At 32.3% G+C, this 24,177-nt stretch overlaps 4 protein-coding genes across 4 annotated transcripts; 1 reads left to right on the plus strand and 3 right to left on the minus strand.

Annotated features, from left to right (window-relative positions):
• Positions 1–1,279: 1,279 nt before the first annotated feature.
• Positions 1,280–2,087, minus strand: LOC107909475 (E3 ubiquitin-protein ligase At4g11680). Its single transcript, XM_016837003.2, has one exon. It carries the CDS (start codon positions 1,909–1,911, stop codon positions 1,480–1,482), a length of 432 nt encoding a protein of 143 aa, XP_016692492.1. The 5' UTR covers positions 1,912–2,087; the 3' UTR covers positions 1,280–1,479.
• Positions 2,088–4,125: 2,038 nt separating this feature from the next.
• On the plus strand, positions 4,126–6,115 carry LOC107909474 (pentatricopeptide repeat-containing protein At3g51320). The gene is made up of 2 exons (XM_041089515.1): positions 4,126–4,649; positions 4,786–6,115. The coding sequence occupies exon 2, from the start codon at positions 4,892–4,894 to the stop codon at positions 5,993–5,995; it is 1,104 nt and encodes a 367-aa protein (XP_040945449.1). The 5' UTR covers positions 4,126–4,649; positions 4,786–4,891; the 3' UTR covers positions 5,996–6,115.
• An 844-nt stretch (positions 6,116–6,959) lies between these two features.
• On the minus strand, positions 6,960–9,714 carry LOC107909473 (SKP1-like protein 1B). The gene is made up of 2 exons (XM_016837000.2): positions 8,761–9,714; positions 6,960–7,365 (listed from the first exon to the last, which is right to left on the minus strand). The coding sequence occupies exons 1-2, from the start codon at positions 9,055–9,057 to the stop codon at positions 7,192–7,194; spliced, it is 471 nt and encodes a 156-aa protein (XP_016692489.1). The 5' UTR covers positions 9,058–9,714; the 3' UTR covers positions 6,960–7,191.
• Positions 9,715–11,795: 2,081 nt separating this feature from the next.
• Positions 11,796–16,754, minus strand: LOC107909472 (protein MID1-COMPLEMENTING ACTIVITY 1). The gene is made up of 9 exons (XM_016836999.2): positions 16,379–16,754; positions 15,926–16,118; positions 15,373–15,801; positions 14,568–14,980; positions 14,326–14,435; positions 14,094–14,165; positions 13,704–13,810; positions 12,269–12,362; positions 11,796–12,088 (listed from the first exon to the last, which is right to left on the minus strand). The coding sequence occupies exons 3-9, from the start codon at positions 15,778–15,780 to the stop codon at positions 12,036–12,038; spliced, it is 1,257 nt and encodes a 418-aa protein (XP_016692488.1). The 5' UTR covers positions 15,781–15,801; positions 15,926–16,118; positions 16,379–16,754; the 3' UTR covers positions 11,796–12,035.
• Positions 16,755–24,177: the final 7,423 nt, after the last annotated feature.

A 24,177-nucleotide genomic window follows, 5' to 3' on the forward strand; every position in this document is an offset into this window, starting at 1 on the left:
TTACTAAATTATTTTTTGCCTTCACCTTTGATGAAAGATCGACTTTGTTAAGCACGCCACAACTTATGTGAGGATGCCTTGAACCTTCAAACAAGCTTAACAAGTCTTGGTATAACTTATCAAGATCAATCAGCTCACCCTCACTCATAGAGAGCTCAGCAGTCAGCACCAATTGACTTAAACATCATAAATAAATCTAATCATGGATCGGTTCTCTATGCAAAATTTTAGATTCATTTTTTAAGTCCAACTTGGCTTAAAAGATAGGTTTAAAATTTTGTCTAACCCCGATCAAGATTAAAAATGCTAAACTTAAACTCGAACTGGCCTGCTCGTATTAATTTTTTTATATTTTTTATATAAAAATATATAATATATCAAATACACTAAAAATATTAAAATAAATATTTCTCAACAAATTGAAAATATATTAAAAAAAGTCTTTATATTTAAATAACATTAAGATAATTGTAACTTAGCAAACACGTGTCTCTAAAATAGTAACAAAATTATAAAACAAGAGTTATGCAATATCCAAACAATAACAACAAAATAGTAGCAATATAATAACAAAATGATGACAAAACAACTTATTCGCGTCGAGTCAAGCTCAGGCAAAAAATCCGACCCAAAGCATGAGCCATTTAGAAAATGAGCCTTATTTTTTTGTCCAAACCCAGATTTTAAACCTATATTTTATCCAAATTCTTTTCAAACGAACATTTAGACCTAAACAGATAATCCAACCATAATAAGATCTAATCACAACACACTTAAAAATGATTATTTTCAAAGCTTGTATAACTCATCTTTTTCTCTCTTCAGGGCCCAAAAACCACCTCAATCTAGACCTACCTCCAACGACTAATTGCAAGTACAATCAACCATTTTTTATAGCCCCCAAAAAAGAACTTCTTTTCACTTGTTTAGAGCTTTATTTATCCACTCATTTCCTACTACTTTCCTCAATTTTCTCTTATTCCTCTTTCCATATACTCACTTCTAAGTATATTTCTACTCATCGATGTATATTGATTCACCATACTGATCATTAGATCGTTGCTTGAAATTTACTAGCTGGACTTTTTAAAAAAAACTTACTAATCCAGTGATTTAAATAAAAAAGTTTTGAATAATTTAGTTAAATAAAAATTTATGAATAATTCAGTGATCATTTTATAAAATTTTGAAGTTGAGTGACCTAACGTAAACTTACTAATAGTTTAGTAAAACTAGGTGTAGTTTACTTAAAAAAATTTGCACTCCCAACAAGAAAAGGTAAATTCAAACTCGAGTAACGATATTATTGAGAAAAATAAAATACGATGAAAGAATAAAAAAAAAAGGTTGAGCAAATATGCATTGAAACGAAATTTTATACAAAACAATAAAAACATTTCAACATCACGATAACTTCATTGTCGTCTGGTGCATATTTGGCTTTCAGAAGAGCCGGGTTTAATTCCTGGCAATTTCCGGCTAGAATCCGGCTATATGAAAAGATGAAAACCATATCATCATCTCTTCAGTGAAAGCTTCCCTTCTATGAAACATAAACCTATCTTCTTCCCCCATTGAAAACCTGCATATTGGACAATTCTTCTTACATGTATTCACCCACTTATCCACACAAACCCTATGAAATTCATGGAAACATGGCAACACCCTTGTTTCTTCCCCTTCTTCCATGCTTGATAAACATACACAACATGTTTCACCTTCTGTTGATCCCTGCAAGTAGCTGCTGCTGCTGCTGTTGCTGCCCATTGCTGTTCCCTCCATCACCACCACATAGCCAGCCGCCGCGGGTGGTGGTGGTGTTGCTTCTTTTGTTCTTTTCCCTTCATCACTTACTGATCTTCTTACACCAACAATGGTGTAAATGAAGGTTACCAGCTTGTTGAGAATCATTTTGGTTTTGTATTTTTTGGCAGCAATGGGGGGGGGGGTTCAGGTTATCCGTATACCATGTTTATGAGTTGCCTTCCTCTTAGGTTGATCATCATCGGTTGTTTTGTTTGCTTGGTTTGAAAGGGTTGTTAGATTTGGGATGAACCGATTTTGAGGGTTTAACCCCAAGCGGTTGCACCTAAACCAAGAGTGTTACATATGACCTTTTATTCTTTATTGTTTATTTTATTTTATTTTTACTTGCTATTACATTAAAATCCATACATGTTAGCCGATTGAGTCTTAACTCGATTAGTATAAGTATTGTTGTCAATATAGGAGGACATGAATTCGAGTATGCTGAAACGCATTATACTCTTATTTATAAGTTGGGGAGAAACTATAGATAATTTAAAGTATTATGTCAAAAAGAACGTACATGTTACAATAACTCTATTTAGACATGATAGGATTAATTTCAAAGAATGTGAAGAAATTTTTGTCCAAATTTTAAATTTTATGCTTCACAAAAAATAGTAAATTTGTCTTTTAATTCCCTTAAAGCTCGTAAAATTTTAAGTGAAAAGAAGAATAAAATTATACTTTGAACTCCATCCAAAATTCATAATTCAATTATGGTCCCACCAAAATAATTTTCGGTTTTACTACTCTTTAAAATTAAAAACGTACAATTGTCAAAATATCAACATTGAATCAATTAGGTCTTTACATTAGCTTAGCCATTCAATTTAGGTGTTAAATATCGGCTTGAATCAGTCGTGAAGCATGTTTAAAACGTGTACCTACGCATAGAAAATATGAATATGAGTTTTAAGAAAAAAAATAGAAAGTGACATTAAAATTCTATTTCTCTTTATTCTTAATAGATCATATTCAAGTTGTTTTAGCAATAGATACACATATATTTACGAAACGATCCGTGTATTTTAAATATGTTGAACATCATATTGAATTGGCATTTAATTTTCAAGCCAATGCCTAAGCTGATGGAACGACTTAAATGATACAATATCGAAACTTTGAAGGATTCAATTAAAATTTTTTAAAATTTATAAATCAATTCAAATTTGGAGTATAATTTGAAGACTTTTACTACAATTAACTTTTTTATATAATTTATACAAGACCCATAAAAATTAATTTTTTCGAGATAAGTAATTGCCCCTCTCGATAATGTTATGACTAGTTTTCGAACTTGAGTTAGTGAAGGCTATGGATTAGGTAATGAGAAAAATATCCCCTAACATCGTTGTAAAGTGGATTGGGGGCATGCATGCTTCGAAGGAAAGCAATTAAATGATGGGAAAGTAATTGACCATTGACGGTACGAATCTTTGCTGATGGTTACCTAATGTTGAAGAAACCTGGTATATTTACTCTTTTCTGAAAGTATGTGTGTTCAAAGAGTGGGTTGTTCACCGTATGCTACGGGAAACAGACAATACCTTCGGCTGTTAAGGGGTTCAACCAACTCCCTTGGTAGATCATGCTTTCGAATTTTTTTTTTTTTGGTATTTCTCTCAATAATAAAATTAGAGGTGTTCATGGGCCGGGTTCGGGCGGGCCCAGAAAAAATTTTGGCCCGTGTCCTAGGCCCAATCCAAAATATGGGCTTGAAATTTTTGTCCAAGCCTGGCTTGAGAAAATTTCTTAAGCCCGAGCCTGGCTCGGCCCGGCCTATTTTTTAATAAACACCAAAAATTTATTTTAAAAATAAAAAATAAAAAAAAAGTATTTTAAAAAAATTTAAAAATAAAAAAAATAAAAAATATATTTATTATATTCGGGCTGGGCAAAAAAAGTGGTGCTGAGCCCAGCCCATTTTCTAAACGGGCTTAATTTTTTTACCCAAACCCATATTTCGGGCCTATTTTTTACCCGAACCCTCCCATGACTGACTCCTAAACTAGAAAATCTAAGCTTATAAATAATTTAAATCAAAATTACTCTAAACTCGAAATAACCTAAATTTAAAATGGTTAAAGTAAATTGCAAACCCGAATAATCTAATCAAAACAACCCGAACTCAAAATAGTCAAAATTGGAAAACCCTAAAATACGAGAATCTAAAATTTAGACGAATTACTTTCTGGTTTTAATGGAGCTGGTTCGGCCTGTCGTTTTGTTTTCTGGGCCTTGAACAATGGTGTATTTTTCAGTGGTGGTTCTTGGGCTTATGGGTCTTATATTACATACCTTTTCACTTTCCCTGCTTGCTGACTTTTGGAAAATCAATCTCCCAATTTCGGGCTTTTCAGCTAAATGATCCCTAATTTGCTAAACCGAAAGGATCAAATCAAAGCAACCATTTCTGAATAACATGTCCCTCACTCCATTACACGCTACAAACTAGAAAGCCAGGAGGCTTTTCTCCTTTTTCAAGCCTTCTATAACATGCTTCAATGGCGGTAATCAAATTGAGTTGGAGAAGAAGGTACCAAAACAAAGTCCCAAATGAATGGCAACGATGTCCATTCGTGAACTCCTTCGTTTTCGATCCACCATCTTCATTAAACTCAACCGATTTCACTTGCCGTTTTATTCAACTGAGTCCAAAGCGCTCACTTCGATCCTCGATTCGTGTCGTGATATAAAGGAACTGTTTCAAATCCAAGCTCGATTGATAACTTCGGGTCTCTTCCAAAACCCATTTTGGGTCGACAGGGTTTTGATCCATTCTTCCAAGTTCAGCAACATTGATTACACCGTTTCGATTCTACGATGCATTGAAAATCCTGGTACTTTCCGTGTTAATTCAGTTATCAGAGCTTACTGTTTTAGTTCTTTACACCATCAAGCTGTGGTTTTTTACTTTAAAATGCGAGATAATGGGTGGTTTGTTCCTAATAGCTATACTTTTGTGCCACTTTTAAGCTCTTGTTCGAAATTGGGTTGCTCTAAATCTGCAAGGAAGTGTCACGGCCAAGCAATTAAATTTGGGGTAGTCAATAGATTGCCAATACAGAACTCTTTGATTCATATGTATGGTTGTTGTGGGGTTTTTGAGTTTGCCATCAATGTGTTAATTGAAATGTCTCAAAGAGATATTGCCTCATGGAACTCTTTTATTAATGTGTGTGTCAAAGTTTGGAATTTGGGTTTGGCTCACCAACTGTTCGATAAAATGCCTAAGAAGAATGTGGTTTCTTGGAATATTATGATTAAAGGGTATTTAAAAGCTGGGAATCCGGGTTGTGCATTGAAGTTGTTTAGGCAAATGGTGAAAACGGGATTAATGGGGAACGAGAAGACTGGCGCTAGTGTACTTAGTGCTTGTTCCAAGTCAGCTAGATTAAAGGAAGGAAGATCAGTTCATGGATTTTTAATCAAGAACGGCATGAAGTCTAATATAATAATAGATACAGCTTTGGTTAATTTGTATTGTAACTGCCAGAAAGTAGGATTAGCTCGTAGGATGTTCGACAAGATCAGAAATAGGAACCGAGTTTGTTGGAATGCAATGATTTTAGGGCATTGCATTCATGGAAATCCCAAAGATGGACTAAAATTGTTCACTGATATGGTGGAAGAAACGATCATTTCTCCTGACGAAATCACTTTCGTCGGCGTTCTATGTGCTTGTGCTCGTGCAGGATCGGTACCAGATGGCAGAAACTATTTCCACCAAATGATCAACAAATTCGGTATAAAACCGAACTTTGCTCATCATTGGTGCATGGCGAATCTTTACGTTGGCGTTCAACTTTTCCAAGAGGCGGAAGACATCCTAAGGCAAATGCCGGATAGTGCCGAGGACATATCATCTGATTCGGTTCTTTGGGCTAACTTGCTCAGCTCATGTCGGTTTAGGGAGGGCGTAACTGTTGGGGAAAGAATAGCAACATCGTTGATTGCAAAAGAGCCTAAAAACTTCACATATTATCAGTTATTGTTGAATGTGTATGCTGTGGCAGGTCAATGGGAGGATGTTGCTAAAATGAAACAGATAATGAAGGAAAAAGGGATTGAAAGAGTTGCAGGGTGTAATCTTTTAGATTTAAAGAACATTGTTCATAATTTAAAAGTGAGTGAACAATGGAGGGAGGGTATGGATCAAAGGGATGTTAAGCTTGCTGAAAGCTAGTTTTACACTATTGATTGAGAATATGAATCAATGTTTTTGATGGGGGATTTTGTGTAAACTTTTTTTTCTTCACAATTGGATTTACTTGAAATAATTGATTTTTCATTGATACAAATACAATCAATTGATTAGGTGGAAAAGTGAAGGAATGAGAAGAAAGAAAAAGTGGAAAGAAAATGAATTTTGAGCCGAAAAAAGTAAGGAAAGGAAAAAGGAAGATCATTTTACATCCTAATGTATACAAAACCGTCCTTCCAAAGAAAAGAAAAATGAGAGAGATACATATTAGTTTAAAATTATGCATTTCTTTTTTCATTTTTCACAATTACCAAAGTAATGGACGAAAGAATATTATTCTTTATTTCTATTTTTCCATCTCTCATTATGAAAAGAAAAACTAGGATTTTCACCCTTCAAATTTTTTATTTTTTCATTTTACCAAGCAAAGCTTAAATATCCAAATTTTCACCAAGTTCAAAAGCTTCTCTTTACAAGTCTGCAAGAGGTACCTCTTGATAATTACATTGCAATTTAGGTTTTACACTTATATTTTTAAGAATTTCAAAAATAAAGTCTTAACATTAATCTTGTTAAAATTCATTTCATTTTTTTTTTCATTTTAAAATGTCATTTTAAAAAATAAAAATATAAGTAGAATAAACTTCAAATTTGAGAAAAATAGAATAACCTTTGAGATATTTTAACTAACATGAAATCCCTGTTAGGTGAACAAGAGATTAAAATAATCTAAAGGCAGTCAAATATCAATTATGAATGTTCATAACCAACCAAAATGGTAGTAGCCATGACAAACTTGAAACACTTCTATTCATGTTTTATTTCCCATGCTAAGAAGACAACGAGAAGAAGTAAAATCAATTTCATCAACTTAGCCTATTGATCGGTTAAGTCAATTAAAACTTGGGGCATATAGCAATAGATGGATAGTAAATGGCAAGCATAATTTAGACAACCATTCTCATTCATATCACAGACCACGATTAAAAGACATTACTTGGATACAACAGACTGGTTTTTAGTGAAGACAGGCAAAGAACATAGAAGATGACACTTTGAAGAGTTTCAAAAGAGCTCACAGAATATCCAAAAGTACAGATGAAAAGTCAGAGCAACAAACTACATTTTTATATATAGAGAAGTTTGATACAATTGAACCGGCACTCGAAATTGACCCTTCATTCGAATGCCCACTGGTTCTCCCGACGAACCTCTTCTTCCTCTTCCGGGGTGAAGTCATTCTTGATATTGAAAGTCTTCCTGATCTCTTCTGGGGTCTTTCCCTTGATCATGTCAGCAACAGTTTGGCAAGTGAGATCCAGCAAACCCTTGATGTTCAAATAGTTCGCTGCCTGCAAATAGTATGTTATAAAGCTCACATGTAATTTTCAAGGGTTTTTTCAACAAAATGGCTAGTGAAATTAGACACCAGTAGGCGTGTAATTTAACATTGGTGCTTGCAAGCTACACGAGTTCGACTTGAAAAAAACTCAAAACACTATTAAGTAATTATCGAGCCAAGGAGCTCGAGATCTCAATAGAGCCAAATTCAAGCTTGGTAATACTTGGCTCAAACTGCTCCAAGCCTTATCAAGCTCAAGCATGAATACATACAAGCTTAACCAAACTCTGGCTCAAGCTCAAGTAGGAATGCAAGCCTTATCAAGCTCAAGCATGAATACATACAAGCTTAATCAAGCTCAGCCTCAAGCTCAAGTAGGAATGCATATGAAACACTGGAGCTCCCAAGGTACTTGAGTTGGACGCAAACAAAATTTGAACTCAATTAGGTAATGATCAGGCCGAGGAGCTCGAGCAATCAATAGAACCAAATTCGAGCTCAGTAATACTCAGCTTGAACAACTCAAAAGCCTCATCAAGCTTTTCATTTTAAATATTTTTATATTACCAAATTTTAGTTGTTGCACTTAACATATATTATTAACCCTCAGATTTAGTTATTGAACCGAGCTCAAGCTTGAATACATACAAGCTTAATCGAGCTCAAGTTTGAGCTTGGGTACAAAAATTGATATATGAGTTTGATCAAGCTTGAGCTCAAATAGCTTAATTATATATTGAACCGAGCTCGAGCTTGACTGTATTAGGAATCAGCTCAGCTTGATTACACCCTCATGAGCAACAATTATTCATTAGTTCTGCAATGCAACAAGCAGGCATCACCTACATAGCAATTCTCTCGTTGGTAATTGCAAACATATGCACAATCTCAAACACAGTTGTATTGAAAACATCAATCTTCATGCAGGGGCTTCTTGCTTATTGCTTTTTGTTAGGCAAGGCATCATCAAAGAATCAATCTTTTTCATCTTAATGAAAATCACAAGTTAGGCTTTTGCTTGTCAAGTGAAACAAGACCTTTAAACCAAGAGAGAACAAAGCCAAAAAAAAAAGAACATGATAATTATACCAGGGCCACAAGCTTTACTTTACTTATGCAATGGCTTGTTTCTTCAAATTTACGACATATCTACGACTTGATAAACGATGCTACATTCTTAACCATCAACGAAATAAATAAAAAACCAACAAATCACCAAAAATTGAATACATTGAAACGAAATTATGCATTATATACCCAAAACCAACCCGAATTTTTCAAATTTCCCCTACCCCCAAATTCAAAACCCTAGCTTAACCAAGAAGAAAACATAAGCATATAATTGAAACAACAAAAACAAATAAAAAATAAAAACGAAGGGAAAAGGAGAATAAGAGGTACTGACCAGAATGAGATCAAAGAGAGTGGCTTGATCGACCTTGACAAAGTCAGCGTCCCAACTCTTGAGCTCGTCATCGGCGGATCGATCGTCTGTCTTAGGAGCCTCGACGTGTTTCTTGCAGTACTCGATCACCTTCGCTAAGATCTTGCTCGTAACATTAGGCAACGGTATCCCGTTATCAGCGCAATCGTCCTCGATCATATGCTTAATCGTCTGCGACTCCAACGCCACCGCTTCATCAACCTCGAATGATTCGCCGTCCGAGCTCTTAAGGGTGATCTTCCTCCCCGACGACGACATTTTTTTGCTACCGATTTCCCAAAAAGATTAGAAAACGGGAATTAAATAATCAAAGGTTTCTTTTCGTACTGACAATAAATTAGGGATTGTTATAGAGGATGAGTGATGGGTGGTATTGGGATTGGGTTCGGTTTTTTTATGGAACGGTTGTGATTGGACACGTGGCGCCAAGTTGTTGTTTTGGATTCTCATCGAACCATTACATTGTAGACACGTTTAACACAATAGAAAAGGTATTTTCAACGTTTTAATTTGGGTTAATTGCATTAAGCATCCCAAAATTTTTTCTCTGATTCTAGATTGGTGTTCTCCAAACTTCAAACATTTGCATTGAGTTCTTAATTTATATCAGTATTGTATCAATCATATATTTCTATTAGCCTAATTGTCAATTTAGAATTAAATGCGAGTTTGATTTTGATAGAATATATTTAAAACAGAGAAATCAATTTATAAATATGTGTATATTTATTGTATAGGTAATTTGGATTTGATTTGTTTAAAAATTAAAAAAAATAAAGCTTAAATTGCGATTTGGCCCTTGAACTATATTTTTTTCTCATTTGGTACATAAATATTTTTTTACATCGCTTAAGTACCTGAACAATCATTCTCCTAGTTTAACCCCCTTGGTACATTCTCATCGAAAGTCGATTATTTTTTGGAGTAAAATGGGATGAAATTGATAGTTCATGTACTAAAGTGAGACAAAAAAAGTTTTCAAAATAAGAAACTATATATGGTTCAAATGCTAAATCATGAAAAAAACTTGAAAAATGGGTAGAGTCAAAGTTTTTAAAAAATATATTTAAACACGTTAAATTTAAACTATTCATATAATATACTTCATTTCAAATTTGAACTCAGATTTTGATGACTAATTATTGTCGATTGAATCTTAACTTGATTGGCATTAAGAGGACGTGAGTTTGAGTGCGCCGAAACGCATTATCCTCCTATTTATAGGTTGAGGAGGAGCTATAGTTAATTTTAGACATTGTGTCACAAAGAACAGATACGATCAAATCCTATAATGAAATTATTCAAAAAAATAAAAATAAAGGTGGCTATTTGGATCCATAAAAGATGAGCCAAAGACTAAGAAATGAAACAATCAAAGATATATAGATGTACACAATGAATCTCAAACTTGAATACTTAAGACATCATTGGTATATCAACTAAAGACTTAAATATAAATCTTTTCCATATGGTGAATCTATAATATGTGTATATATACTTATATTAAGCTCATGACTAAACTAATATCACGAGTAGACCTATTCACGGGTCGAGCTACTCACCCAATCCTGAAAACCTGTCCAAAATTTGAAAGGATTTTGACAAAAATATTATGCTTGAAAAATGGGTTTGGGTAAAAAAATCGGATATATTTAAAATATGGGATGGGCTTGGGCTTAACACTCAAAACTCAAGCCCGACTCGACCTGATCTACTTTTTAAGTTTATAATATTTTATATTATGTCATTTTTGTTATGAATGCTATTAAGTGAATGTTCATTGTGATCAAACTTTCATCTTTCTTAACTCTTCATCCTTATCTCATTGTAACCTCTTTCCTATTTATATATTAAAAAATGAGAGTTTAATCTCCCTATATATACACGTGAGCGTACTACTTGTAACGATGATGAAAAAGAAATAGAAATCCCTCTTATTTTCATCTATTATTCTTATGTTCTTTACATTATTATTATTATTTTATAACAATTTTTATATATTACATAATATAATAATTTATACCATATAAAAAATAAGTCCCTAGTAATATATTAATACGACTATAATGTAAATATTAAAAAAATTCAAAATGAATGGTTAAATATTAAATTGAAATAAACATATTTTTTTGGAAAAAAAATTAAAAAATATGAGTAGACCTAAAATGAACTTGAATTAACCATTTACAAATATAAGTCCGGTCTAGCTCAATTGACCATATTTCTTTTCGATTAATAATATATTGTCACCTCAAAATTTGATCCAATTTTTCAACTGATATTAAAAACTTTAGGAGTTATAAGAATTATGCCTATTAAACCTTAATAGTTCTTTCCTTCTTACCTGGAAAAATTATAAAGCAATAATATTTCCTTTACATAAAAAATGAAACTCTTTTTTGTACAGATGGGTTTCGGTTTTGCATTATGTTGTGCAAATGTTGAAACAGTAGAGAGAAAGAATGGAGCACCATTTTCCTCTGAAAATTAGATTATCCCAGTCAAAGATAAGGTATAGTTGAAGTTACCTACTTCAATCATTACCTTGAAATTTCGTATCTGTTAAAGCAACATTCTACAGCAAACAAAGGAAGAGATTAGTGGATATGGAGGAAGAAAGGCAATTCCTCAGTTAATTAGTTTATCCGGCAGGCACAAACGAGGTGCAGAGGAATGTGTCATAATTTTAATAGATAGCAATATCCATTAAAACAGTGAAGGCTTTGTCAAGGTACCATTTAGCAGTTAGAACTGGATATATGTTTTTTTCTACTAGAGGTGGAGAGTGTTTAAAAATCCAATCAGGAGCTCAGTGGACATTTTAAACAAGACTTCATTTCAACAGAAACACTTTGCCATTACACCACGGTTGACTTTGAAATTTGATGTATTAACCCTTTTTACCGCCCAAAAAGAAAAGCTTGATTCTTGTTCAACTGCACTACTTTCAGTTCATCAATTTGTTCTTTCATATCTAAACAAAAACAACACAAAACTTAATCCAAAAACCACTATACTAAATGAAAATCAGTTTCTCCTACAACAACATGTGCTCAATCTCCATTAATAATTTCACTAATTTACATACAAAGACAATATATACGTGTATGTAGGTTCAAAGAGAAAAGCAATCTTTTAGTACAGGTTCAATCTGGTAAGTGGCAACTAGAGTTACCTTCTATGTTCAGCTTTGATACAAACCTCCCAAGAAAATGTCTCTTCAGTACTTTTTTCACTCATGATTCCATGAACTGTGATGGTGGAGGGCTTGTTTTAGTCTTCTCAGGACCTGCAAATTCATATGATTGGTTTAAGGTTATGGAATGAAGAAACCGTACCGCAAAAATCATATGCATCGTGCAATGATCGAGTTTTTAGAGGGGAAAGTGCGATGATAGAGTTTTTAGAGGGGAAAAATGCAATTTTCGCTTGATTGTTAGGTTCTTAGTACTATATATAGGAGACGTACCGTAAATCCCACGAATCTCTACTTCTCGCCATTCTTGAACGAGGGCACAACAACAGCACATCAAATGAGAGAGGAAATCATCGACAAACCCGCCCTGCCAAAGGAAGAAACGCGTAAACATTTTAAGGGTGCTGAATTTTGAGTGACATTGAAATTTATTGTGGAGGAAGTAAAGATAAACAGCGAGGATCGTATGATGTTAGCAAGTAAAAGTACCATGAAGCCCTTATACTAGAAGCTAGATTGCATTTTGCTCTTTACTAAAAAAATGGGCAAACTAGTCCCTGTAGGTTACATCAAAAAACAAATTAGCCTTGTTAAAAATTTCATCCATTTCTCCCGTTAAAAATGGGTCCTTGTACATGATGAGATACAAGTGATGTGTCACATGCAGAGGTGCTCATGGGCCGGGCCGGGTTCGGGTCATGCTCAACTAAAAATTTTGTCCACGTCTGACCCGGATAAAAATGCTAAAACCCGGGCCCGACCCAACCCATATTAATTTTTATATTATTTTTATATAATTTTTAGATATATATAATACATTAAAAATACTAAAAACATCAAAATAAATATTTTCCAACAAATTGAAAATAAATTTTAAAAAATATGTAAACTTAAATAACACTAAGATAAATGCAACTTAACAAGTAAATGCCTCTAAAATAATAAAAAAATTAACAAATGCCTTTAAAATAATAACAAAATTAACAATAAAATAAGTTTTATACAATATCCAAACAATAACAACAAAATAATAGCAATATAATAGTAAAATGATAACAAAACAGAAAGAAAACAACGAGAAAATAACATTCAAAAACAAAAAAAGAGCAGATATTTTCTGTCGCCCGGGCCAAAAATGCCTTACCCGAGGCCCGGTCCGTTTTTCAAATGACCCTTATTTTTTCGTCCAAGCCTATTTTTTGGGCCTATATTTTTTCCCAAACCCTCCCACATTTTGGACCGGGACCGGTGGCCCGACCCATGATTAGGTCTAGTCACATGTAATTGTCTAATTATTTTGTCAACTACACCAACTTTTAACAGTAGAAATAGATAAATTTTTAACAGAAAGAATTAGTTTGCTATTTAATCTAACGTACAATGACTAATTTGTCCATCTTTTGAGTAAATAGAGCAAAATGCGATTTGACTCCTAGTATAAAAGCCGCCTTGATACTTTTACCGATGTTAGCATGTTTTTGTCATTATATTGATTTATGGATACGGCTAGCCATATACTTCTGATAACTACAACTAATAGAAGATGGCATATGGCTTAATCACGGGTATATCGTATGATAAGTAATGGGGCCAAGGTAACAGAACCAAACCATATTCGTCCATGGAACATAAAAATAGCAGAAAACTTGCGATTCAAGGTTTTATATTTTAACCAAGTAGATTACTCTTTTAATGGCAGAGAGAATACCGTAATGTTCAATGCCTTGCGAAGCTTCCTTCTAACACAGCAAGTGTAGCAACAGCACGACAATATCAATGAATACGCCATTAATTCGTTGCATGCTTCAGCAGAAGCTGCAGGAAGTTTCGGTGTAAGTTTTGAAAACCAAAGAAATACCCAAAACCAAAAATATAAATTTAAAGGTGTTGCAATCGACATAAGGTTTGCAAATAGCAAGCCTACACGGGAGAAGGTAAAATCCTAAGGAAAGCTGGATTCTCATAGTAAATTATGCATGGGCACTAAGCAATATAGATCAAATTCGTGTACAAATGAAAATAATTATGTACCAGACAGATTATCAACCGAGCTATAATGAAACAACCGAGTAATAAAATATGATCCACAAATACTTACACATATGCCTGTTTGTTGCAACGGTAGCAATCTTTGAAAACGTACCACAAGGATAAAAGAATGTCTTTATGCCTGCAATGAGAAAGGTGGCTTAGGAGACCAGACGATCAGAAAAACCGTACGGTCAGTTCCACCGATATCTGTCCTAGAAATCTTACAAAAGATCGTTCCGAGCATAGAAAGAAGACATTTAACGCATAGCAGGGCAGCAATGACATAAAAAAGGACTTACACAGAGATGGTTCCGAGCAACAACCGAGCAAATCAGCATTCCATTCTTCATACCGATGTGATCCTCTATCGGAGAGTAGATCATGTCCTGATGAAACTGAAGAAGTGTTTCTGAAAACATATGACAAAAACTTTAGAAACTGCACTCAGCTTCAAGTACACGAAATGCATAAACTATGAATGCATATTCTAAGGGGCAAAAACCGAAATAAATGCCAAACACATTGTACAAGGAAAAACAACCTTGAAGTCATGCGAGAATCAGGTTTCTTAGGAGAGTTATCATTGTACGAATGACCGTTTTCATTATCGACATCTGAGTAATTACGCTCAACTTTCTTAGACACTTTTGGGGATGAAATCTTATCGGGAATAGAAGCCGCAACTTCCGTTACATCAAGCAAATGCTGGATTACTTCACACTGCTTCACATCGTAATTAGCTTGCGAACGTTGTAGCTCCAATCGAAGCTTTTCATTTTCCTTTTGCAGCGCTTCATTAAAACGCATGTTTGGGTATGAACAAGAAAGAGTTTTTTTCAAGATCATGGTATCATTTTCCGAGGGTTCGGGTTTCATTATAACATCTTGCACCCTTCTATCCTCTTCATCTAATGTGTACTCATGTTGATCTTTCTCGATAACTTCGAGTCTCTCCTGCATGATAAACATTCAAAATAAATATGGCAAATACCAACTACTCATAGCACTTCATTGAAGTTACTCAAGCCATGTATATATATGGATAAACTTATTAACACATTTTCGAGATTAGTCCATGCCCTGACTCAATAAACTTCGAGTCTCTCCTGCACGTTAAACATTCAAAATAAATATGGCAAATACCAACTACTCATAGTACTTCATTGAAGTTAATCAAGCCATATATATGCATAAACTTATTAACACATATGCCTTGACTCGAAGTCTGCAGGTTAAACATTCAAATAAATATGGCAAATACCAACTACTCATATCACTTCATTGAAGTTAATCAAGCTATATATATGTGCATAAACTTATGAACATATTTTCGAGATTAGTCATACCCTGACTCGAGCATTATCAACGAGAGTGATAAGAGGAACGATCTTCAAATACCGGTCGATTTCGCTCTGTGCCTTCCTAAACTGATAAACAATGTTCCATCCCATGGCCAAAACATACAAATAGCTTCTCTCTTGACAACTATTCACCAAAATGTAAGACCTCCTCAATGCATCCTCGAGCTGCTCCAATGGCTCCCTCGTCTCAGGGTACTTCTTAAGCTCCGAGATCCTGAGCTGCTCCAACAAGTTACCGATCAACTTAAGATGCTGAGCGAATTGCCGGCAACTCTTCTTATGCATTCGAGCCGTGCTCGCCGCTTTAACTATCATGGCTATTAACCGCACCGCATCAAAGCCTGCGAGCTGTGCTACGTTCGCAATTTCTCCGAAATGTTCCCACGATGCCATTTTTTCTTCTCAAATTTAAATCTGCATTAAATATTATATCATTGCAGAGTCAAAATTGAGCTTAATGAACAGTAATTTAAGAACCCAAAAAGAAAAAACCATGAAAGAAGTCTTATCAGGGAGATTTTTTCTATTGTTTTTTCACCTGTTTTAAGCTAAAAACTTCAGTGTTTCACCATTAACAAGAGCTTTAACGTTTCCTTTTGGTTTCACCACTTGCATTGCCGACAAAAACCCAGAGCCGATTTGTTAATGGAAAGTGACGACTACGTTGATGAAACTTGAGAAGAAATAGATTCTATGGATTTCAAGCAGGAACCAAAAGCTTCTTCAAGGATCTATGCAGAAAATTAAATAATCACTCAAGATCCTCCACTTTTTAAAAGCTTAAAACAGCTCAAAAAATAAAATAAGAACTCAGTTTGTAACTAGAAGATTACCCATCAAGCTTCTTCAACAAGAAAAAAGAGACAAAACCCAAAAAAGAAAAAGAAAATCCCAAAATGCAAATAACATTTATTTGAGAGAATCTCTGAGTGAGAGCTCTTTTACAGCAAATAACAAAAAGAAAATGCACTAATGGTAGTGAGACACTCACCTACTCTTCAGAAATTTTTTTCTCTTACTTCTATGCTTAAAGTGATTCTTCTTTTCTTTTTTTAACCTTTCTTGTTGACAATCTTCGAGAAAGTTTTTTCAACAGGAGAGCATTGAATTCAGAAATTTAAGAGGCATTGCTTTGCGCAAAACGAAGAACTTCACCACTCTTCTTCTTCATAGTCTTCCTTAGTGAGCAAAGCTCAAAAAATGATGGTTTATTTCTCTTTGTTACAATTTTTTTTATGGTGGTTTTTTTTACAGTATTCGGTGTTGTTTGTTTGTGGTGCAGAGAGAGTCTCCACCATTGGCGATGACAGCAGGAGCTTTGAGTTTTGTTACTTTGCAATGGAGGACAGGTGGTGTTAAAAAATTTTAAAGTGCGAAAATGTCCCTGGTTCTTTTTCTTTATTTACGGAAAATGCCAGTGATTTTCACGGACGGTAAAGTTCGCAGTTATTTAACAGTGGTGGTGATTGTCGGCAGTAAATAGTGGATATGGTTTAAATGCATTGATTGTAATATTAAAAATTAACATAATTGATAGAACAATTAAACAGTGATATATGATATATTTTATGTTAACTTACAATGACTAATTTTAACAACAGAAATGAATGAAATTTGTAAAGAATGGTTAGTTTTCTCTTTGATCTAACATACATAGATTAATTTACCTATTTTTTAAGTATATGAGGTAAAATACAATCTGGCTCATAGTATAGGGGTCTCCATGGGCTTTTACCGTTTTTATATTGAATGAATTTTTTTGAACAAAAATATTAGATGAATATTATTATTTGGGTATAAAATATATATAAAATAATGTTATTATCAATAACTTATGATACTTGAATTAAACCAACATAGCTTGTATAAAATTATATAATACTAAGCTAATTGAGCCTTAGTTCGATTAGTATAGACATGAGTTTGGGTGCGCTGAAGCGCATTATCCTCCTATTTATGAGTTAAGAAAAGACTATAAATAATTCTAAATATTATATCAGAAAAAACAGATACTATTGTAAGATTATTAAAAAGGATTTATACAAAATCAAATTTTCAGACTTTCTACTTGGAAAGATACGGGTCTACAGTGTAACACGTGGTGAAGTAATTAAAGGACACCAACTCCAGCTGGCAATCATGGACCGCTTGCTCGCTCTTGCTTTTTCGGTTCACCTAAACACATGCGCTCATAATCCATACCCTTAATTTGCTTTTACTGCCTCAATTAACAACAGCCGCCCCTACCATAATTAAGTTCAACCCAAAATTAGTTTCAAGTCGAGTTATTTTAAATATAAGAATCTCTAATTTTTTTAAAAAAAAATTATTTAGAACTGATAATGGATCGGACTCTGTACAAAAAGTGAGAAAATTTGGATAAAAATATAGGTTCGAAAAATATGTTTAAACAAAAATAGTAATGCTCGTTTTTTAAACGAGTCGGGCCTTGGGTAAGCTTTTTTTACTCGGGGTCGAGAATTTTTACTATTATATTACTAATATTTTGTTGTTATTATTTGAATATTGTATAACTCTTATTTTATTATTAATTTTACTATTATTTTAAAGGTATTTACTTGTTAAGTTACATTTGTACCTATGTTAATATTATTTAAATATAAATTTAAAAATATTTATTTTAATATATTCAATATATTATATTTTTAAATTTTATTTTTATATAAAAATTTTAATACGGATAGACTAAACTTTTACCTCAACTTATTTTTCGACTTAAATCCGAGTCTAGACTTTTACCTCAGCTAAACCCAAACTCTCTTTCAGTCTAAAAGTTACCTCAGTTATCAAAGATGGGAAAGTTTACCATTATTTGGGTCGTTAGGTAGGGACGTTTATCGAAATTTAGTTTGTTTTTTTTCTTCCTATAAATGTTATCCTTTTTTAATGTAAAATATAAAAATAAAGGTTTTTTTTTTTAAATATCGAAAGGGATAATAGCGTAATTAGGGCTTTAACTAAAAAAAATTTGGGGAAGAGGCGTGCATATTCTAGAATGAACAACCATTCTCGTCACTGCCAAATCCCATGTGGACCCCTTAATGGTACGACAGTGACAGTGCCTCACATGCCCTCCATTTGCACATGTCTTGCTTTCCCCTCTTATGCTAGTCGCTATTCTATCCCTTGTTTTACTTTTTTATCTTTCATGTTAGCTCCATGTTTAAACAACATTTCATTATGGCTTTCAAATTAGGGTCTAATTAAACCTGCACATATACGAAAGTTGGTCAAAAAATGAGTTTAGATAAAATTTAAGGTTTTTTTTATAAATTAAACTTTGAGTAAAAAATTTAAAATTGGTCTGATCTGAATATATTATATTATAAAAATATTATATTAATTACTTATGTTAAATAATAATTATATAGGCTCAAAATCTAAAAAAAAAAATTTACCCAACTAAATAAATTAATACAGAATATAAAATTTTAAAAAATATATTTAATACAACAAAATATTTATTATATTTATAATAGTGTTTTTAATATGAATATGTACTTTTAATGTAATAGAAAACTAATTTAAAAATATCAAATATTGGCGGGTCGAGTCAGGCCCAGACCTACTTTTCTTAAAATGGGTCGGGCTTGGATAAAAAAAGTAAGTCCATTCTTCAGGACGAGTCGGGCTCAAGCTTAGAAAATTGATCTAAATACCTTACATGGATCCAACTCGAATCCGGTCCGATCCGGCCCATGAGCACATTTAGGCCGATAATGGATGGATTTTCTTTTAAGAGTGTTTAAATAACTATTTTTCATGCATTTAATCTCGGTTTGTGTATAAATTTTGGTGAATGTTGTGTATAAATGGTATTATTGTAAAGAGTAAACTATATTTAATGTTACTAAATTACTAGTAAATTTATGTTTTAGTTACTCAATTTTAAAAAGTTACAAAATGGTCACTGAACTATTTGAAAGTTTTTACTTACTTCATTAGGCTGTTGTTGTTTTTAAAGTTTAACTAGTGAGCTTCAAGCGAAGTATCAAAGATTATAAGAACATACTTTAGATCCAAGTTAGTCTGATGGTTAGTATCAATGATCGAAGGAGAAAGCTATTTAGTTTTTTGTACGCATATTCATGAGATTCAAAATTGTTTTATAAACAAACAAATAAATTGATCCATAGAAGAGAAGGGAAACGTGAGTTTTTTTATTAGTGCAGGCAATGCAAATAAAGAAGCTCATACAACAACGAGTTTAACAACCCGTTGACTTAAATGAAAACTTTTAAATAATTCAGTGATTGCTTTGTAACTTTTTGAAGTCAAGTGACTAAAACGTAAATTTACTAATAGTATAGTGACTTTGGGTCTATCTTATTTTGGATTTAAGTCACACCACATGTGGGCATGTCCCGATCGTCAGGTCTGACTATATTCCAATTTTTAAATTTTCGTCAAATTAAAATAATAAATTAAATCTCAAATTTCAATAAAATAAATTAATTAAACATATTTAAAAACTCGTGAGGTAAAGCAAAATGATTTTTTTATTATACAGAACCAATTTAAATTATATATTTAAATAGTTTATTTGAATTTAAAATTCAACAAATTAAATTTTAAATAATTATTGAAATTAAAATTTATTTTCTCTAACAGTAACTAAAATCATAGCCTATTTAAGGTCATTATTTCTTGTATGCACAAAAACCAAAAGAGGGGAAAATGATAAAGTTGTCGTTTTTTTTTCTTTTTCTAATTATAATTTCTGCCCATAAATTGATAAAAACATGAACATGATGGCACCATTTTTTGTTTCTTTTTTGCTGAATTATAAGAGAATGTATTGTGAGGTGGTGGAAACACAATTGACAGTCTTCCCCCACAAGCAATTCCCTTTTACGTGAAAAAATTATAAATATGTTAGTCTTTAGCTCGATTAGTATAGATATTATTATCAATATAGAAGGATGTGGGTTCGAATGCACTGAAGCACATTATACTCCTATTTATAGGTTGGGAGGAGTTGTAAATAGTTCTAAACATTGTGTCAGAAAAAAAGCAGATATAGAGGAGCAAGGTAATGATAGAGTAATTATTCTGACAAATAATCTAGAGGCAGTCAAAGTTATTTGTGATCGTAATTTAGATGTCTCGAGTATCTCTTTAGTTAGGAGAATTCAACATATTTTATTCCAATAAGAAAGGTGGTTCATACGTCACATTCGTAGAGAGGATAATCAGGCAGCGAACACTCTAGCTAAAATGGCATTTGTAAACAAGGAAGATCTATACTTATTTGAAGACTCGCCGTTGGAGATTCAATAAACTTTAGAAGAGTGTTAGGATCAACCCGATTAAGCAACAAATAAAAAAATAGCGGAATAAATTGCGAAATTGAACACACAAATTTAACGTGGAAAAACCCCCTCCAAAGAGGATAAAAAACCACGGGCAAAGATAATTTTACTATAATGGCAAAAGAATGAAGAGTACAAAAGATGAAGATAAAAACTAAACCCCGAAAACAAAGAACCCTCAAAACGTAAACACAAAATTCTCTAAACGTGTTATGAGTTCTAATATCTAATGGGTGTATTTTCTAATGTTGTAAAAGAACCTATTTATAGGCTAAATTAGTAGGTCAAATAAATTGTGCTAATAAATGCTAAATATATTATACTAATAAATACTAAATCTTCTAGAAAGAAAATATATTTTGTTTAACTTGACTTGCAAGCAATCTCTTAAAATTTGGGTCACATAACTCTAATAAAGAGGATACTGCGAGGGGTTCTTTATTCCCTAGTTCTACTTTGTAATCTCTAGATTTTATTTTAGACTATCTTTTCACAAAAAAAAAAAGAAGAAGAAGATATAGTCATAACCTATAATGAGATTGTTAAAAAAATATTATAAATATGATTTGTCTATTTTCCAAGCAATCACGATCAATTACAAACATAGTTAACATTACAAAGTACGAATTTAATAATTGAAATATATTTAGATAAATTTGATGCATGATAAATTTTAAACTAGAATAAACATAAATTCAGGGGCATGATTAAAATTATAAATTTTGAGTGGGGTAAAATGTAAATTTTTTTATTTTTAAAAGGATTAACACTAAAATTTTAACTTTTGGAAGGGTCAAGGCGTATTCCCTAATCTATGGGAGAAATTATTTTATCAAATTTTCCCACCACATTATCTTTGGTTCATTTCTAATTATTTAAAGACATTTCAACAAAAATTCTCATGTCATTGATACATAATTTTAGTAAATTTTGTTACCCTGAACTCAGAACTCAAGTTTAAGTTCAAGGTTTAGATTCGAGGTTTAGAGTTTAGGTTCGGGTTCGAGGTTCTGGTTTCTGGGTTTAAGGTAAAAAAATTGTCAAAATTATGTATTAATGACATGAAAAAATTACTTGAAATGTCATTAAATTACTGGAAATGAACCATAAATGATGTGGTGGGAATGGTCCATAACATAATTTCTTCCCTAGCACTACCTCTAATTATAGTAAAAACTCCGATGAAACTTGAATCTAGGATTTTTAAAAGTTAAATTCTATTGTTAGTTTTTATATTATGCGTAAATTGCGCATTTAGTATCTGTATTTATATTTTTGTCATTTGTAGTCCATGTACTCCTGAAACTTTAAAATTCCAACATTGACTAAATGATAAGTGTTAAGTACTATTATTTTCAAAATTTAACGTTGTAATCATATTGTCACACGAGTATTGTCATATTAATTTGTTATTTCCACATAGTACTCACAGAAAGAATTACGTAATTTTAGTTAAAAAATTTAACAACTACCGTTTGAGTTAGAATTGAAGTTTCAAAATTCAAAAAGCACAGGGACTAAAAATGATCAAATTAGAGAACAAATACTAACTTTATAACTCACGAGACTGATAGCAAAATTTAACCTAACGACCGATATTATTTGGTTTATGACTCGAAGTTCAAAATTACAATAACTAAATCTATAATTTACACACAATACAAGGACTAATAACAAAAAATTACCATTTTAAAGAATCAAATTAATATTTGTCTTTTTTCTAAGCACCTAATATAGGTATCATATTCGAAACTAATTAGTAGCTCACGTGTAATTAAGATTGCAACTCATTTTTTTGTCTTTTTGAGTGTTATTTATTTATTTTAAATTTAACATTTTTTTATATTTTATTGTTTTATTAGTGTTGGAGCAGGGGGAAATTAAGAATTTTATTGGGGTTGGAATTAAATTATATATTTTTACGGTGGTAACATAAATTTTATTATTTTCATAGTTTATATTATTATAAATTTTAAATAATTAAATCAAATTTTTATAATTTTTGAAATTAAAATATACTTTTATATGAGTTGGTCAATCTACAGGTGTCTTGTTGTCATAAATTGTCTTAGGCAGGCCTCTTATATGAGTTGTTATGTTTGTATTTTCCCTCTTTACTTTTCTGTTTTTAATTTTCTTTTGTGATATGATCTTGGCTAGAGTTGTTTATGGACCGGGTCAGATCGGGATTTAAAATGAGTTTAAAAATTTGTCTAATCCCAACCTAAATTATAGATGTTAAATATGGGTCTGTATTAATTTTTTTAAAATTGTTTTATTTTATAAAACAAATTTAAAACATATAATATATCAAATACACTAAAAATATTAAAACAAATGTTTCCTAACAATTTAAAAATACATCAAAACATTGATACGAATGTTTCCCAACAAAATTTAAAAAGACATGTATCCGGCCCGAGTCTGAGCAAAAAAAAGCTTACCCAAAACCCAACTGGGTATTTTTTTTTTAATATTTCAAGTCTATATTTCTGTTTAAACCCTCCCATTTTTCAGTCGAACCTTCGAACTTGATCAAATGACCAAACTCATGGACAATTCTAATTGTGACTCCCATCTATTTTTTGGGCTTATATTATCATGTTTTATATTTCATTGTGATAATTGATTAAACATAATAGTACGTATGTATACATAAACAAACAAATAAATAATGCAGCGAGGCCAAACTTCGAGTGTTTTTTTTTTGTTTAATAATTTTATTATATCTTCGGATCATATATGTTATTTTTAACACAATGTCTAAAACTATTTATAGTTCCTCATTAATCCATAAATAGAAAAATAATGCGCTTTAGAGTACTCGAACTAACGTCCTCCTGCGTTGATAACAATGTCTATACCAATTAAACTAAGACTCAATCAACCCAAGTTTTTTTTAATATTAATTAAACAAATAATATTTTTTTCTAAATATTGGATAAAAAGATAATGTAGAGGTTAAAAAATGTTGGCACATATACAATGGGGTACACGAATTCAGCAGTAGCCTTATTGCCAAACCACGTCAAGTCGTGTCTCGTGGGTGGTCATAATTTTGGAATTGTTGCCCATCAACAAAGCTGTCTTTGTCGTTGCATCTATCGCAATTTGTCTTTCAAACACCTATTTTTCGATTATTTTAAGAGCGACAAATCAATGTACCCGTGATGTTATGTTGTATTTATCAAATTAGACAGGTGGGATTAACTTTGTATTGGTTTTTTTTTTTGTGTTTTAAGGATAGAGGTGTTCATGGGCCGGGCCGGGTTTGGGCCGGGCTTATAAAAATTTGGCCTGGGTACTATGCTCGGGCCCAGCTCGGCCCGAAATATGAGACTAAAATTTTGCCCAGGCCTGGCTCGGGAAAAAATTTTAAGCCTGGCCCGGCCCATTTTTAATAAATATTAAAAAAGTATTTTAAATGTATTTTAAAATTTTAAAAAATATTTTAAAA

This window comes from Gossypium hirsutum, chromosome D03, assembly GCF_007990345.1.
Source record: "Gossypium hirsutum isolate 1008001.06 chromosome D03, Gossypium_hirsutum_v2.1, whole genome shotgun sequence".
Taxonomy (NCBI): Eukaryota; Viridiplantae; Streptophyta; class Magnoliopsida; order Malvales; family Malvaceae; genus Gossypium; species Gossypium hirsutum.